Source organism: Ostrea edulis, chromosome 5 (assembly GCF_947568905.1).
Source record: "Ostrea edulis chromosome 5, xbOstEdul1.1, whole genome shotgun sequence".
NCBI classification, from domain to species: Eukaryota; Metazoa; Mollusca; class Bivalvia; order Ostreida; family Ostreidae; genus Ostrea; species Ostrea edulis.
The window spans coordinates 48,182,201-48,201,256 of record NC_079168.1 but is presented as its reverse complement, the minus strand read 5'-3'; the positions used below and the strand labels follow the sequence as shown (position 1 = coordinate 48,201,256).

The 19,056-nt window shown below is 33.7% G+C and overlaps 1 protein-coding gene across 6 annotated transcripts in view; it reads right to left on the bottom strand.

The window, feature by feature from the left end:
• Window positions 1-3,114: 3,114 nt before the first annotated feature.
• LOC125652864 (HHIP-like protein 2) overlaps window positions 3,115-19,056 on the bottom strand; it is a 38,876-nt gene continuing 22,934 nt past the window's right edge. Inside the window, exons 8-12 of one of the 6 annotated variants that reach the window (XR_007361743.2) lie at window positions 15,148-15,329; window positions 13,230-13,244; window positions 11,527-11,590; window positions 7,286-7,772; window positions 3,351-3,405 (exon numbers count right to left, since the gene is read on the bottom strand). Coding sequence is in view for 4 of the 6 variants with exons in the window: in XM_048882305.2 (XP_048738262.1) it covers window positions 3,209-3,405; window positions 15,148-15,329 (379 nt within the window). In the remaining 2 variants the exon portion in view is untranslated. Of the gene's footprint in view, window positions 3,406-7,283; window positions 7,773-11,526; window positions 11,591-13,229; window positions 13,245-15,147; window positions 15,330-19,056 lie in introns of those variants that run through there. The other 5 variants (XM_048882306.2, XR_007361744.2, XM_056164648.1 and 2 more) reach the window with 5 other exon arrangements.

The window sequence follows — 19,056 nt, the reverse complement described above, 5'->3', positions numbered from 1 at the left end:
AAAATGATTGCATTTGTAATGAATTGTTGCACAAGAATCCGTAGGGTTGAGATGCATTGCATCACTCAGATAAATTAGTCTGCATCACCCTGACGTTTATGTATTCTCTCCACATTAAGCCATTCCAAGTTTGTTTCACGTTTATCATCGTCGCTAGCCCCGGTAGTACCTACCCTACCTCAAACCGTGGCTGCATGATCAGCGAAACCCTTGATTTCCATGAATATCTATGAAATGACACAATAATTTTTTTTTGACCGATCACAGTCAAATAACAGATTTTCGATATTTTAATGGCTTTAAAATATCGAAAATTTAAAAATTAATGTTAAAATTTTAAAATTAAAACGCGGCAGTATTTGTTTACAAGTAATAACGGACAAAATAGGGTACAGATCCCTGTTTATAGAAGCACGTAACGCTTATAAGAATTTATTAAATGAAATTCGTATTAACAGCAGTCATTACGCTTGTAAATTCTGTATTAATAGCACTTGATGAGGAAATTAGGAATAAAGTGGATGCGTTGAAAAGTGAGCGGCATTTGACGGAGTGTAAACGGAGACAATAGGCGTGGGTTGCGACGATGCATGTTTACGTACACATTAGAATAAAAATCCTATCTGTCTGTCGGAAAAAACAAATCGGGGGGGGGGGAACCCAACGTTTATAAACAAAATTATTAGCAGTACTTGAGTATTTTCTCCCCAAACAACTTCTGCATTTTTTCCCAACTGAAGTTGAACAACATGTATCTTATTGTTGCATTTTGTTCTGTCATTGTAATCTTGCTCTAAGCTTTGTTATATAACACATCAAAGAGAGGATGCAGACTAGTAGACATTGCCCGAGATCCAGGGTCCACGGCGAGAGTGATCGGTCAAAAGGGAATGCTTACTCCTCCTGGGCACTTGATAGCACTCTGGTCTTTTTTGTATTATTTATACTAGGATTTATGCAATTTTAAAATAACTGTTCGTTATCTTCATCTATTTCCATGAAAGACTTATATACATGTATATGATACTTATGGTTATACAACCAAGAAATGGACTGTCAGGATCAGTTAAGCGAAACAAATACCCAGCAGTAGTAAAGGAACAACAAAGGAGAAGATGGATAAAACATCTTAGGGATCTGTTAGATAGGCCAATAGATTCATGTATCACACCAGCGGAGAAATATCTAGAAATACACATGTATACTGTGGAATGCCGAGCAAGGAAGATATGAAAATAGCCATAAATCAAAGGAAAGTGTAAGTCAGAAAGCCAAGATAACACCTCAAGTGCTGAAAGCAGACATGGACATCTTGACGGACATACTTTACCCACTCTTTCATGAGATTTAGGAAGAAGAATGGAAAGAGGTGTATCTGATTAAGATTCATAAGAAAGGATATAATCAGTAACTTTGCGAAGGTATTAATCATCTAAGCGTTCCAGGGAAGGTTTTCAGCAGAATTATACGAAACAAAGTGAAAAAAGAAATTGATGAGAAGCTGTGTGACCAACTATCAGGCTTTCGTACAAATACATGTATATCTTGTGCGGATCAGATAGCAACTCTACGCATCATTACCGAACAGTGTGTGGAATGGTACCGCTTCCTACACACAAATCTCATAAATTATGAAAACTCCTTCGATAATATGGACAGAGAAACGATATATTTACAAAATTGTGATGATAGCCATATCCTCGTGATTGTGTTACAGTTGTGAACAGTGTGCGTATGAATCTTGGTGTAGACAGTATGACTAATTTAACGACTGGGAATTCCGATAGAAATGAAATAAGAAATAAATTTGATCTATGAATATACATGAGGGTATGAACTGCGACGCTTCACGCCGGCGTACTTTTTATGTTTTGAACAGCGCAAAGCGTATACCAGTGTGACGTGTAAACAATTCATACCCGCATGTATTTTCAAACACGAAATTGACTTCATGAATCAACTACAATGTAAAAAATAATTTAGAATACATTTTAACAATGTTACGGTTTATTGGTTTCGAATGTTGAAATATTGTTATAAGGTTTTATAATACACGTTATTATTTGTCGAATTAATTAAAAAAAAAAAAAAAACGATATCGTGAAAACTATTCTAAAATTCCTGATCATCTATCAAAGCAGTTATGCTTAATTTTGATTCGGTCTAGTAAAAAAATTCCTCGAAAGACTAATGCTCGAATACATTTATGTCTCATTTGTTCATAATTCGAAGAACTTTCAACAGTTTTATGCATATTAATCAAAGTATGATAGCTCACTAGCTAGGCCCCCAAGAACCTAGCAATGAATCACAGGCACGTGACATCGTGTTTCAACCCCCAAAAAAAGGGGGGGGGGAGCATCCGGAAGATAAATTGGAAATAGACTTCTCAAAAATGATTGGCAAGCATAAAAAACAACAAATAAACAAAATAACAAATAATGGCCATTGTCAAAAACAGGGGTCACCCCCCAACCCCCATCCCCGTTTTATTCTACGTGCCTGTTGCAGTATCAATTTATTAAATTACTGTTGATATATATTTTTTAAAGAAACAGATATTTAGAAAGCTGTATGATCACTTCTCTTTTCGCAATTACGGATAAAATTTAGTTCTGTTTCATAGAATGAAATTTACAAAATAAATGTGACGTTATTACCAAAACATTAAAAATTGATATTGGCCAACGGTGTATACAGAAACTGATAGTTAAATCTCAATTAATATGGAAACAAATGCTAATTCTATTAGAAAATAAATGAGATCGGAAAGTTAGCTTCTGGTAGCCAGATACTTACAAGGAATAAAGACTATAACTGCTAGAAAAAGGTTACTGAGTTTGGATATAATTATTTATCAGGTTTATTTCAATGGCGAGGAGTCATTTTCAGATCAGGATACGGATGCGCATTAGATTTTCGCGTTTACATTAAATTCGAAGTAAGATAATGCGAATTAAATAGTGTTCACACGGCAGTAATTCGAAGTTGAATACTGCGCGAATTAAATTCGTATGCACTTTTAAATTATAGGGTGCGCGAAATAAAAAAAAAAAAAGACTATATAATTGAAAATTATCCGTGTGAACAGAAAATAATTTTAAAAAAAGAACAACCAATATGTTTTGTTTATATTTCCAGCTAATTCATAAACAAAGTTTTCACATAAAACTGAATATCAGTTTTTAATTTTGTAGACAAAGGTGAATCAATTTTCCAGGTCCGTTTTGTTGTCTTGGGAATGTTTTGAAAAGTGATATTTACACATGACCATTCCTGGTCGTGTTGAACACCACTTAATCCTGATGCCCCTCAAACGTAGTTCATGTTTACCACGTCGGTTTTTCCTCTTTCGGTTTTTCTTCTTTCTCCTCCGCCGCTTTTTCGATTTTCTCTTTTTCTTACCTGCAGATAGAAACAGGATGTGTTTTTGAAACGTATTGCCCACGGATGTAGCAACATTCGATTGTGGCAAATTTGACCTTGATTAGCGATCTTTACTTTTTAGAAGTCATTTAGCAATGACCTTGGAATTTCAATTAATCAAATATGAAGTCTCTATCTTGAATAGTTTAAGAAAATATTGAAAATATTACCAAATTTAAAATTGGAAACAGACCAAACACATTCTCGTAGGAGAAATCATTTGTCGACCAAAACCCAACTCATATAGCTTGTTAGATTAACTGCATAACCTTAAGAACAATTACCCCATTCAATTTATTCATAACTGTTATTTCAACATAATCAAGTTTTCTTGTAAAACGCAATCTGATTGGTTCATTTGATTTTATTACCATCTGTTATCATACCACCCATCATACTACCCATAGTTCTCTGCGTCTCTGCACACAGAGATTGCAAACGAACTGTGGCGGATGTTTGCATCTTTTATTATGTACATATTGTATAAAGCCAGTTGCTTTTAAATCGCGCCATATGACGTCCGATGATTTATGTCACAACCTGCGTTTGATTAGTACTTGTATCTTGAATCTCCTCACACTGACATAGACTACTGCGCTCAGTGCCTAATTAACATAATCTAAAATATTATTGAAGATATCATCAATTCAATTGAAGAGAACAATAATCACATTAATGCACTCATCATTTCAATTAATGTGCGCATTGATTGAATTATTGCAATCTTCAATTGAATAATGATATCATTAATTCGATTGATGCGCACAATAATTCGTTTAGAGAGTGCAGGTATCTAATTAGAGATATCTTTAATTCAACACGCCTGACGATTGATGCGCGCATTAATTCCTTTTACAAAACCGTTTTAGATAATCAGAGATATATCTTCAAATGAATTAAAGAGATCATCAATTCATTTATACCAAACCCTAAATTAATTTTTGCGAGCAATAATCCACCACATTGATGCGCGCAAGTTCAAGTTCTTTTATTCGCTCAAATCACATTATATGTGGTACATTAGATAAAAATACATTTGAGTACGTATAAGGTCAGAGTATGTCAAATATATAATATACATGTAGTGAAAAATATTTACAAAATATGTTCAGGAGACTAGATTAACTCATAGATTTTTGAGATAAACATACAGAGTTTTTAAAGTGTTTTAATCTTACTGGTTGACATAATTTCATGGTTTAATAACATTAGGTCTCGTGTAGTACCTACTGTGTAGGTACATGGACTCTTTTCTAATATTTGACAAAGCACTGCATTCTAATATATAATGCCGCATCAGTTCAACATTGACGAAAGCAATAATTAATGACCACAATAACTGAGGTAATGCACGCATCAATTGAATTAATGATAGCTCTTCAAATAATATTTGAGTTTATCTAAATTTGTCGCTCCATAAGTGTGAAGAGGCGGAAGGTATACTGAAAGACCAATCTCTACCCAGAGTTGTCGTTCCTTGTTTTCACTTGCACCCCTGTTAACGTCTCAAAATAAGCAATGCTATTCCACATGTAAATCCACCCCTTTTACGGCTAATAAAACTAAGAACTATTTTATAAAATATCGGGAAAATGTAGGACAAGCAACTATTTGTAGATTTTTTTCCCATTACTATATATTCTTCATGTACTTGTGTATAGGCCTGGTGCAATAGAACTACCCAATATCCACGTTTCAACCCAAATCAATGCTTCTTGTGTCCCAAAAAGACTTTGCATCTGCTCAATATTTATTTATTTACGTATATTTTTGTATCTGAAGTCAAAACCATAATTTATTTCAGCACACGTGCCATTTTACAAAAATCTTGTAAAACCCTTGACAGAGGTGTAAGTGAGTGTAAGGAGCGATAACTCTGGGTAGAGATTGACTGAAAGACATTTCTTATATGAATTATTCATCAAATTACATCTAAATATGCATTTTACTAAATCAAATTATGAGAAATAAAAGTAATTTCTATGCATCTTCAACGATATAAAGTTGGGAAAATTTACGCCGAATATCGAAATGGGCGTAGGAATGGAATATATAGGTTACTTAGCATATATATGATTAAACATTCAAATATAAACGAAAACAAGCAAACATGAAACATGATTCTGTGACTACCAGATGTACCAAATGCATCAACAAACCACATGCAAAATTTCATTACAGAGTGGTATTCATCGACAATTTCAAATCCCTTTCATAGGCAGTTTTATGGCAAGCCCTTTTACTATTTATTCGTAAAATAAGATATCTCTTTAAATAAGAGAGATATCTCTTTTGGTTAAAGAGACATCTCTGTAAGTTAGAGAGATATCTTTTCACGCTTGGGAGATATCTCTTTAACCAAAAGAGATATCTCTTTAAACAAAAGAGATATCTCTTTTGTTTAAAGAGATATCTCTTTACGCTTGGGAGATATCTCTTTCTCTTTGAGAGATATCTCTCAAAGCTAAAGAGATATCTCTCAAAGAGAGATTTATTCATTGGATGGGCTCATAAAATATTTTCTTACCATTCCAGCCAGAATAAAGTAATAGAATTTGAAAGAGGTTGAATTATGATTCAAGACTTTTTCAGTATGTTACCTTATTTATTTTTTCTTCATTTGTGAAACATATTACTGTCAAAATCTGGGGTGGGGGTGGGGGTGGGGGTGGGGGGTGACAAAGCCGGGAAAAAAGATGGTGCCAACAGGCGCTTGCTTAATATTTTTATTAAAACTTACTATGTAAAATATTAAGCAAGCGTCTGTTGGTACATTCATCCACAAAACACACCGTGTAAAAATACATAATAATGCATTAGTATGAGGTATCAATATGAAATGGTGGATTCTGAGGATGACTTCCTGTTCTCTTTGTAATTTCTGCATTCCTTATTCAAAATAAGCTCTTTGATTTTGCAAAATGTTGACCCCCTCATAACATTATTGCATAATATATTTTCCGTTTTCCGTTCCGTCTTCCGTTCCATTTTCCGTTCCGCGTTTTAGCAACACCCCAGCCATCATTGTAAGATTTGTTTTGGCGGGCTTCCGTTTTAGGGAGAATTCCTTAAGTATCCAAACTAATAAAAATATTGGAAAGAGATATCTCTTTCTCTTTGAGAGATATCTCTTTTTCAACGATTAAAGAGATATCTCTTATACTTTGAGAGATATCTCTCTAGGAATTCTTAGAGAGATATCTCTTTAAGTGAAGGAGATATCTCTCAAAGTAAAAGAGATATCTTTTTAAGTGAAAGAGATATCTTTCTAAGTGAAAGAGATATCTTTCTAAGTGAAAGAGATATCTCTCAAAGTGAAAGCGATATCTCTTTAAGTGTATGAGATATCTCTAAAAGTAAAGAGATTTCTCTTTAAGTGAAAGAGATATCTCTCTAAGTGAAAGAGATATCTCTTATTTAGAGAGATATCTCTTAAGATTAAGAGATATCTCTTATTTTAAAGAGATATCTTTTTAAAATAAGGGATATCTCTTTAATCTAAAGAGATATCTTATTTCTCGAATAAATAGTAAAAGGCCTTGCCATACAGTTTTCTTTTTCTGCTTGGTTACTTCGTTCGCGAAGACGGTAATACATGTACTAGTATAATTATTTCTAAATCTCAAAGTAGTAGTTTAAAAGTTCAGATTCTGATAAAAAGCGTGCTTTAAATTTTCAGTCTTCCCTTCTCTCAAGTCCCCAGTTTCCACCTCTTGGGAATTCTAAGTGCGATACAAGGTGGGAACGCTCTGAAAGTTTCTCTGGTGTACGATGGCTTCCTACTTATATTTATTGTAAGAAAAAAGGTCATCTGATTAGTGAATATTTTAAGCTTAAGAGAAAAATGACTTTGACAAACCATAATCACACGCTTGTACAGCATTTAGAAATGATAAGAAAGCCTTGGTTTCGTTTTGTTCTCGCACTCCTGGTGTTCATGGTTTAAAGTCTAGTTCTTTTGATTCTATGGAGGATTAGAAGCCCTTTATGTCTCAAGGTTTTGTTTCACTCAATGGCTCTAGTGAAGTTCTTTGAAGATACTGGTGCTGCCCATATTTTGTTGTCGGAGAATGTGTTGTCCTAGTCTGTGCAGAATTCTGCTGGTGGGTCAGATTTATTACAGGGTGTGAAGCTTCGCATCGTTGATGTCCCCTACCTGGAATTTATCTGAAATCAGACTTAAGTACTGGACCAGTTATCGATCGTAGGTGTTCGACCTACTCTTCCTGTTCAAGGCGTTTCCTTGTTGCTAGGCAACAATTTAGCTGGTGGCAAAGTTGTACCAAATTCCACAGTTTGTACCAGATGAAGGTGAAGATAACGAACAGTGATCAATCTCATAACTCCTATAAGCAATATAAAATAGAGAGTTGGACAAACAAACAAGGGACCCTGGACACACTAGAGGTGGGATCAGGTACCTAGGAGGAGTAAACATCCTCTGTCGACCGGTCACACCCTCTGTGAACCATATATCTTGATCAGGTAAACGGAGTTCTCCGTAGTCAAACCAGTGTGCCAAGAACGACCTAACAATCGGTATGAAACAAATCAGACACCATTTGACCCAATGATAGGTTGTATTGGCAAACTAGATCGTTATAACGATCATTGAGTTTGCAAAATGCTGACTTTAAACGAGACCGTTGGAACCCCTACACCATGAACGTGTTTGTCAGTAGCCTGCTTCGATTTTAAAACTGACCACAAGCAGAACAAGCTCTTGCGTATCGAATCAGTTGAGAGATATTAACACCATATGCAGGTGATAATGGAATATTGCTACATAAATATGGGAAGCTGATGATGGAGAAGCTGAAATCATCCCGTTTGTCATACAGTTGAGTTGTCAGTTTGCCGTTAATGTCTACTTTCAATAAAATATCTAAGTATGAAGCAGAAGTGGACGACTCTGTGGTGTCTTTTATTTCGAGCTCACGGGGATAAATCAAATCGACATATGAATGAAAGTTATTACTGTTATTAGACAAAACGTCGTCGATATATCTAAATGTCGAACTGAAAGTCACAGCAAGAAGTTCTTGGAATAAATTCTGCTTCATATGAATATGCTAACAAAGGAGCAAAATTCGTGCCCATGGGAATTCCAACAGACTGTTTAAAGACCTGATCACCAAAGACCACAAAGATATTGTCAATGAGGAACTCTAGAATATTTTTTATTTAAACTTGCATTTAGTTTTTCTTACAGATGTGCAGCTGTAGAGAAGAATATTTTTGATAATTGGACAATTTTTGCCCTGCCCCTAAGGCCCCATGGGTGCAGGAGTCCTGAAATTTACAATTTATGTCTCCCTTGTCCACAAGAGTCTTCATACCAAATTTGAAAAGAATTTAAAAGCTATTTATCAAGAAGTTAAAAATTCCCAATTGCTAATGTACAACGGATGCTGAACCAATTGTAATTGCTAGGTTAAATGCACTGCCATGATGCATGTCCAGCAGAACTCTCTGAAACACTATGACTTATATCATTGCTCCCAAGGGACAAATGGAATCTTAATTGGATAGAATTTGGCTGTAATCAAACTCCTTGAAACACCATGCATGGTTTAAATCATTATTCTCATGAGACAATTCCTCTATCTGTTGTGTGATGTGCATGTTAAATCTTTGCAAATTTTGTAGTACAATACTGAATTTATTTATAATATATATGTTAAAAACAGGATAATTATTCATATTAATTGTTATGAAGCTACATTTTATGAAAAAATATGTATTTCTTGAAGTTGATTGAATATTGTTTAACGTCCCTCTCGAGAATATTTAACTCATATGGAGACGTCACCATTGCCGGTGAAGGGCTGCAAAATTTAGGCCTATGCTTGGCGCTTATGGCCTTTGAGCAGGGAGGGATCTTTATTGTGCCACACCTGTGACACGGGACCTCGGTTTTTGCGGTCTCATCCAAAGGACCGCCCCATATAGTTGCCTCTTACGACAAGCAAGGGGTACTGAGGACCTATTCTAACCCAGATCCCCACGGGATTATTTCTTGATGTAATAATTATTGTATTATATTACTTGATATGTAGGGATTACCTCCCTTAAAACACATTTTTTAAAAAACTCTTACCATTTTACAATTTTTAATGACCTGATTTTAAGCTGCAATTTACATTCCTTTATAGATGCAAAAATTGACAAAGTTTGATGATTCTAGGACTCAAATCTACATAAGCCAAAACAGGATTTTGTAATATTTGACCATATCATCTTAATTATAGGTCACAGTGACCTTGATTCAGAGTGTGACACACCTTCTACTAAAGATGCATTAACTGACAAAGTTTGATGATTCTAGATGAAATAGTTGTTGGACAGGATTTTATCATATTTGGCCATAATTGTCTTAATCAAAGGTCACAGTGACCTACCTTTAAAGTGTGACCCACCCTCAACCCAACATGCAGCAGCTGACATTGGGGATTCTGTGTCTCATAGTATTTAAGTAATGAGCCGGGCATGAAGCAGGACCGATGGACAACCGGGATCGCCATACCACAACAGACAGGCATATACTAAAACCCCTCACTATAACAGCCATGAATTTCAGATCAAGGTCAAAATTTGTGGCACTTCACCTACAGCTGGTTACGTCCTTATATATAAAGTAAAAAAATTATGGGAATGTCAAACAAGAAACAAAGCCAGTGGGTTTTGGTACTTTGTTAAACCCTTGGGTCAACATCAATATATCGTTATAAGAACCATTAGGCAGGAAATACGGAGAGTTTTATCCATTACAGTGAGTTTTGTCCATTACGATGAGTTTTGTCCATTACAGCGAGTTTTGTCCATTACAGCGAGTTTTGTCCATTAGGGAGAGTTTCGTCCATTACAGCAAGTTTTGTCCATTACGGTGAGTTTTGTCCATTATGGTGAGTTTTGTCCATTACAGTGCGTTTTGTCAATTACAGTGAGTTTTGTCCATTAGGGCAAGTTTTGTCCATCACAGTCAGTTTTGTCCATTACAGTGAATTTTGTCCATTACAGTGAATTTTGTCCATTATAGTGAGTTGTGTCCACTACAGTGAGTTTTGTCCATTACAGTGAGTTTTGTCCATTAGGGCAAGTTTTGTCCATTACAGCGAGTTTTGTCCACTATGGTAAGTTTTGTCCATGACGGTGAGTTTTGTCCATGACGGTGAGTTTTGTCCATTAAGGTGAGTTTTGTCTATTAAGGTGAGTTTTGTCCATTACAGTGAGTTTTGTCCATTATAGAGAGTTGTGTCCATTACAGTGAGTTTTGTCCATTATAGAGAGTTGTGTTCTCTACAGTGAGTTTTGTCCATTACGATGAGTTTTGTCCATTACGGCGAATTTTGTCCATTACGGCGAGTTTTGTCCATTACAGCAAGTTTTGTCCATTACGGTGAGTTTTGTCCATTACAGCGAGTACATTTTATACATGGCAAAGCCACAGCAGAGTTGACATCATTATGAACAAGTCAGGTAGCTTAAGAATGCAATTATTATGATATAGTGTGGTATCAATTATTTCATGAAGTGGGTTCAGAAAGAGTATTGTATGACCTTGACCTCCAAAGTCATATAACCAATCACTAATTGATAGATAGGTTTCTTTAGTATATAATGTCAAATATACATTTATGACATAAAACAAATGTCTCACAAATAACACCATAAATAAAATAATAGTAATAAATAAAAGAAAAAGGAAATTTCAAAGTGTAAATAGTTTTAAATTTTATCAAATAAATAAATAAAAGTGTGACATTGGTAAATACTAGGATAATCTAAGCCCTAAGGCTCATTTCCAATGGGGTACCTCAAAATATTGAAATTAAAGTGAATCCGGCCATTAAAGTGATCCAACAGAATTTCAAATATATTCTTCACCAAATATGGTGCAGTTATATTAATATTACAGAAACTAAACAACTAGAATGAAAGGTCTAACTTAAAGTTCATTTCCTGTGGAAAATATGGGTATCCTCTAGAGTTTTGGAGGAAAATGTACATCACTACACATTCCACCCTGATATCCATTTGTCTACCTGTTTCAGTTACCATTTGTTGTTGTCATGCATTTTCATGAACTGAATAACTTACCCTTGATTGTAAAATGTGAGGAACAGGAAGTCTTTAATTTTCTTGATCAGCAAACTAAATCTGCCTAGGAACACAGACAAGCAAAGATCATGCAATCACATGTCCTTCTGCTTAAAATAAGTGTAGCAAGACCATGTCACAGAATTAAACATTTAGAATATGGCACAGAATCATACTAAGTGTATTCAAATTATGACACAGAATTATACTTAAAACTATTGTACAAAGTGTATTTGGACTATTGCACAAAATTAAACTTAAAATTACTGTATTTTAAACTAACCTGCTCAATTGTACTAAATCTCAAAACTTAATTAGTATATATACACTGTGGTGAAGAATTATATTTCCATTTAGTGTATTTATACTATGGCATAGAATCATTCTTACAATTAGAGCATTACGACTATGGCACAATATTATACCTAAAATTAAAGCATTTCGTCCATGACACAGAATTAAACCTAAAATTGGTATGTTTAGAGTATGGTGTTTGAATTCTATGCTGTAAAATTATATACTTAAACTTAGTATACTTAGACTATGCTGTAGAATTATACATTTAAACTTAGTATACTTGGACTATGCTGTAGAATTATACATTTAAACTTAGTATACTTGGACTATGCTGTAGAATTATACATTTAAACTTAGTATACTTAGACTATGCTGTAGAATTATACATTTAAACTTAGTATACTCAGAGTATGCTGTAGAATTATACATTTAAACTTAGTATACTTAGACTATGCTGTAGAATTATACATTTAAACTTAGTATACTTGGACTATGCTGTAGAATTATACATTTAAACTTAGTATACTTGGACTATGCTGTAGAATTATACATTTAAACTTAGTATACTTAGACTATGCTGTAGAATTATACATTTAAACTTAGTATACTTGGACTGTGCTGTAGAATTATACATTTAAACTTAGTATACTCAGAGTATGCTGTAGAATTATATACTTAAACTTAGTACACTTAGAGTATGCTGTAGAATTAAGGAGGTGTGCTACACCAAAAAAATTTGATACAGATGAAAAGTGGGGGAAATGTAGAACAATATTTTGAAATTCAAAACTTTATTTAGTCAAAAAATGCTGTTTTAGTAGAAAGTAATCTGAAAAAAATTAAAAACCCATTTTACTCCAACCCATGATCTATAGTTTAGCAGCCGACATGCTAACCCACTGAGCTACTCAGCTATAGGCAATAACATTTTTAATGAATAGAGAAATATTGCTGATACTCATATTCTCATCCATGTTTTGAACGGAAGTCAGCCATTATGACGATGTAGAGTACCTCCTTAAACTAATTAATATATTTAGACTATGGCACAAAATCAAACTTAGAATTAGATTAGTGAATTTAGACTATGGCATAAAATAATACTTACAATTAGAGAATTTAGTCCGTGACGTAGAATTATATTTAAATTCAGTGTATTTAGACTATGGTGCAGAATCATTCTTACATTTAGTGTATATAGACCATGATGCCAAATTACACTTAAAATTAGGAATATTTAGACTATGGTGTACAATTATATCCAAAATTTAGTGCATTTAAACTAATTAGCATAGAATTATTCTTGAAATTAGGGTATATTTTAAACTATATGGTACCAAATCAACCTTATAAATAGTATATATTCAACTACAGTGTAAACTTACTAAAGTGCAGAATTGAATTACCTATTACTTCAGAAGCTGGAAAAAATTAATAAAAATATCTGCCTGCCATATGCATAAACAAAGACTGGAATCATGGTATACAATTGATTTTTATTTACATTTTTAAATTATATTCTGCAAGTGCTTATTAAAAATGTAAATACGTTAAAAAATAACTATGGATATTGTGTAAATATGAAAATATAGTAAACATTTTATAGTACAAAGCAATAATACTGTAAACTTGGTAAAATATTATTATACAAAAAAAAAATGGTTTTGAAAATGTTCAATGGCATCCTTGCATGAATTAAAGCAATGTACAATTTAGCTATATTAATGATGAACAGTATATTTATGTAAGAAGCAATATTAATCTCCTCTGAAATTATCAGATTTCTTAGGAAAATATGTTTATTATGCTGCTAGACAGGTCATGTTTATTATGCTAGACATGTAATATGTACCCTGTAGCCGCTTATTTTACATGTAAAGCTCAATGTCAACTTCTACAAATAACATCACAGTTAATGAAATACTGACACAAGTACAAATAACGTCATGTTAATTTTCCTTGCCTTAGTTAGTATCCCAGCATGCCATCCCCTATGTTTATATGAATTATTTTACCTGATCTGCACAGAGAAATAATGGTAAAATATCATACAATTAAAAAGCACATTCCAAAAATGTAGTAAACTTCATCCACATTAAACTATTATCAAAGAAAGAAAAACATGTATACTCAAAAATAAGAATAAAGAAGAAGTAGTGATTTTGAGGAATCAGAAATGTTCACTCAATGAGCCTATAAACTCAGGTAGCCATATAGTAAACATTTTTGTTGTATGGCCCCACCCTGAGGTCAGAACCTCTACCCCAGGGATCATAAAATTTACAATTTTTGTAGAAGCCTTCTTATTCTACATCACTATGCATTTAGTTTTTCTTACACATGTGTGATTGTACAGATGATTTTTGAAAATTTGTATATTTTTTGCAGGTATAGGATTCAGGGGTGAAGGAGTCCTTAAATTTACATTTATGTCCCCTTTGTCCCAAAGATGCTTCATACCAAATTTGAAAAGAATTGGAATAGTAGTTACATGTATGAAGAAGAAGTTAAAAATGCTCAATTGTTAACGCAAGCCAGACGCTGGAGGAAAACCAATTGCAATAAGTCACCGGAGTTTGTGACATAAAAATATTGAACTTAACAAAAAAACCAATATCTTAAGAATAAACAAGTTTAATTACAATATATATATATAAATTATAAAATATATGTATATGAAAGGAAAAAATGTCCAGTTTGTTATGGGTGATACGAAAACAATGGTAGCAATTGAGAAATTTTGCATAATTGACTAGCGCATAAGAATTTGTACACTCTATTGCATTTTTTGATCAACATATGGCACAAGAATATACAGTGAAATCTAAGCAAGACAGCAATGTGTTACTTACTGGAAGTGTGTATGCATGGAATGAATATAAACCATAATAACGGCACAAATAGCTTCAAATCACTAAGATTTCATTAAAACTTAGCAAGCATGATGTCGCCTACTGACACATTCTATATTTTAATTAGTGTATTTCACAGGACATGCACAAGTAATTATTGTCAGTTCATATCTTTCGTTGTGTCCAATCAAATCATATATTATAATTTTGTGTGACATCACATGTATCTATTTTAGATCTATTTAAAATCCCTCCACAAAACATAGATCTAAAACCATTTTACAAATTTAAAGTACTTCAAAAATACACAATTCTACAACCTAACTACCAAGTACCATAAAAGTTTGGATTTCAATCATAATCTCAATAATCTCAACTTCTAACAGAATTAGTATGTTAAAATTTCATCAAGAGCCTAGCCAGTAAGCCATCACAATTGCTACAGCAGTGCCCCATGCATGCTGTAACATACCAACTCTGCCATTAGATGTGGTTGTCATGGTTGCAGCAGTGCTTGTGACTCTGTTTCTTCTTTGAGTGACGGTGGTGGGAGGCACTATTGTTGGCGGTCTGGTGATGGGAGGAGTTACTGTAGGCAGTGTTGGGAGGGGACGATCCTGTCTTGCCATAGCACAGGTCACAGGGTTACCTCTCCTAAATGTTAAAAAAAAACATAGTTTAATTTTATGTTTAATCATAAGTTTTACCACAACTACAGTAAAACACATAAAAGTCCTTTATGCTATTATGAACCATGCATTGAGGCTTGTTTTAATAGTTTAAAAGTTTTGTTTAATGGGTTTAAGGACAAATGTGTTTCATGAAACCTAAGAACCCAACTGTTGCCTGAGGCTATTAGGCTGAGGGCAATAGTTTGGTACTCTGCTCTTGAAATACACATCTTCCTTAGAAGCAATATAGTCTGGACTCTGGAAACAAAAGTTTGGATTGAAGGTTTGGCAAAACGTGTCCTAAGAACACAGTTGACAATGAACAATTTCCTCTTGCAATGCAGGAAGACAAGTTTGATTTCAATTTTCAATCAATACAGATATTAATAGACTTAGTGGGCACATACAAATGAACTTGTCACAGATATTCTTGATCATGTGTTAGCCGTATGTGAATATTATTTAGTGATGACTTCATTGGTCTAACATTTTTTCTAAAGCTAGACTGACTGGTCAAATTTACAGCTTTGTTGAACCTGTAAACATTGTTTTGTCCAATCATAGAAATTTTAGCGTTTTCACTGGGTATAGTGAATTCTTAATTATCATCAGTGTATCAGACCACAGAAAATTCCATTTGGTTCAATAAGTCTTCTCAATGTAGTAATGGTGTTTACTTTAACTGTCCTAAAGTAAATCGGATTTCTTTTATGAATGCAACAAAGGAGTAATTATAATCCTAGAAGTACCCAGTTTGACCCTGTAATTCAATGACAATCCATGACTACTCTATATTTGGGAGGGGAGGGCTCTACTCTTGCAACCTTCCTCTTCTCTTCTTCCACCTTGCTTCTACCCTGTGCACCCCAACATAGCTGTCTGGGATAAGTGGTACATCATAATATAATGTAGTATATTCAAGACTAATAAATTCTTCATACCACACTAGCTGGTCAATTTGTCTCATTTTATGGTTGCAGTAACAATTTTTCTCATTAATTCCATACCTGAGAACAGGCTTTCATAACAAGCAACGATCGAGGTCATAATATTATCTGACAAAATAGATTGATCTCTGTAGAGTATATATATGACAAAACCTCCATTAACTTGATGAATAATGATTAATTCCAGTCTTGTAAAGGATAGGCAAATAAAAGACTAAAAATATATAAACTGGGCAGTGAGTAAATAAATGTCTTATTTGTTCTGTCCCCCCTAATATACTACAGTCTAACAGCTGGTAATAAAAAGATTTCTATTTTTGACTTGACACAGATTATGAAACATCATCCTAAAATAAATTATCATAAACGGCCATGAGTACACTGTGTAATAAAATACATGTTAAACGGCATCAATGAAAAAATCCTGAACAATATCTTTCTGTGTCATTAAGATACATGAACACTGATATATACACAATGAAGCATTAAACACTTCAAGTTGTACATCTATTAAGCAGGTGCTTAATTACACCTGTTGATTATGAAATAAAATACAATCAAGATTGTATTCTATGCAGACAATGCTCTCTACTAGCATATAATCAAAGAATTGTCTTTTTCATGGCGTAAGCTGATAACCTGAAGACAGTGGAAAGCAGGTCTTCCACTAAATGACATGGGTTTTTTGTTCTCAGTGTTTCTACTTTTCTGTTTTGGAACTTGGTGATAACAAAGGAAATCTTATTCATTTGGGACATTTTCTAGTGATTTCACAGAAAGATGTTAAGAAACAGTCAAAGTGGAAGCCTTAAAGCACTCAATGACCAAGTGACGACCTTCAGAGATGTACCATGTGATGAAAAAATGCTGAAAGGAAAACGTTGCTTAATCTTTCAGTAGTGTCTATTTGATTCCACAGTGCCAAATTGAAGACATTCTCCTTTATTAGAATAACACTAATAGCTGTTTGACAAAATTGGTCAATATGATATTCATTGGATCTTGTATAAAGTTATTCCTTCAGATTAAATCTTTGGCAGTCACCCATGTGGCAAAGTGATTTTAAGAGAAGAGATTTGCTTGAACGGTATATTATGTAGTTTTGAAATGATGATTTTAACAGGTCATAAAATGCAAGATTATAGGAGCAGAACATTTTTGTGAGTTTCTACTTAATAAATGGATGGAGATATGTTGGAAATTCTTTAATGCAGTTTGCATGAAACTCCTGTTAACATACTGTTTTCTTTATCTTCACATCCCATCAAGTAATCATACTTAAAACTGTTCATTGTTTTTATTTTTTAGGAAAGAATAAATATAGGCTAATATTCAACAAAGTTACATACTACAACAAACCCACATATTGTACATTACTTGAGTCATTCGGCAATCCTCGGCTAACTCCACTACACTCCATACAATGTGCAAGGTACGCATGCGAGGAGTTCCGAGTATACTCATTTAGCATAGCTAATTAATACCATGGTAGATCTTTAGACAAATGTTTCTATATGAGATGAGTAATGCTATGTTTGTCAATCAGATGAGTGATTTCAGACATAATTATGACAATTGGTCCTAACAGAATATTTCTATTATATTCTTTTCTTAAGTTTTAAACCACTTGGTGGTCCCACTTTGGCCCTTGGTTTATGGTTTGAATTAAATCTATACAAAATTTAAATTTGATAAATTACAGTCTTCTTGTTTAAGATATAAATATTTCTTCAAACTTATTTATTCATTCCTGTGTAAACCTTTGAGCCCTTAAGATGGCCTAAATCTGGTCCTGTGGATCATGGTGAGAACAAACTTGAATATACCATATAAGTGGAATTTATAGCGAGACACAAATTTTGCACTTTTTCCATAAAAATGGGTATATTATTAATTAAAGAGAGCTAATTCTAGCAACTTTATAATTCCAGGAAAGGCATTTAACTACAAACTACAAACTATTCAACTACAAACTTGAAACTTGTATATAAATTTCAGGAGTTTGTGCTTTGTCACCCCTTTAATTGGCTGTATCCCCTCATTTGATAAACTTTATATGCAAGGTTTGGATGAAATTGATCCAGTGGGGTCTTGAGGAGAAGTTGAAAATGTTAATTGTTTACAAACCACACAAATATGGACAAACATGGATAGCAATAAGTGATCCAAGTACCACAGGTGACCTAGTGAAACTATACTTCTTGGTAAAATCATGAAATTTGATACCCACAAACATTAACATCACACAGAAAACAATTCTATAGGAGGTATGAAGAATGTTGATAATCTTTCCTTGCAGAAAATCTTAATAGTTCTATTCTATCAGCTTTCGGAACAATCATAATAATAGACTTTCTGTGTTGAATTATACTTAAAAGAAATAATTAACCATTTTACGAACTTCAATGGAATATAAAGTGGGGTGGTCACGTGATCAAAGCCTGTGAAGCTCAAAGGGCGTTCAGTGGGTTTGATCATGTAGTCCACCATTAGTATCCCAGCGAAGTGTTGATATGGTTATTTATTACTTATATGCATTTGAGATAAACAGGCCATTTCAAAATATGACTACATGCTGTACACCATTACGATCACTGAAATAACCTAGAAACAAAGTGAGATTTCCTTCATCATTCAAATTTGTATGACATCAGTAAATGTTTGTGTCACACTTTCATAACTGTCGTCATTCTGAGAGTGTGTTTGTATCTAGATGTAAAGAACCAGAGCCACGAATAGCCAAAAATGGCCCTTTGTCAGAAC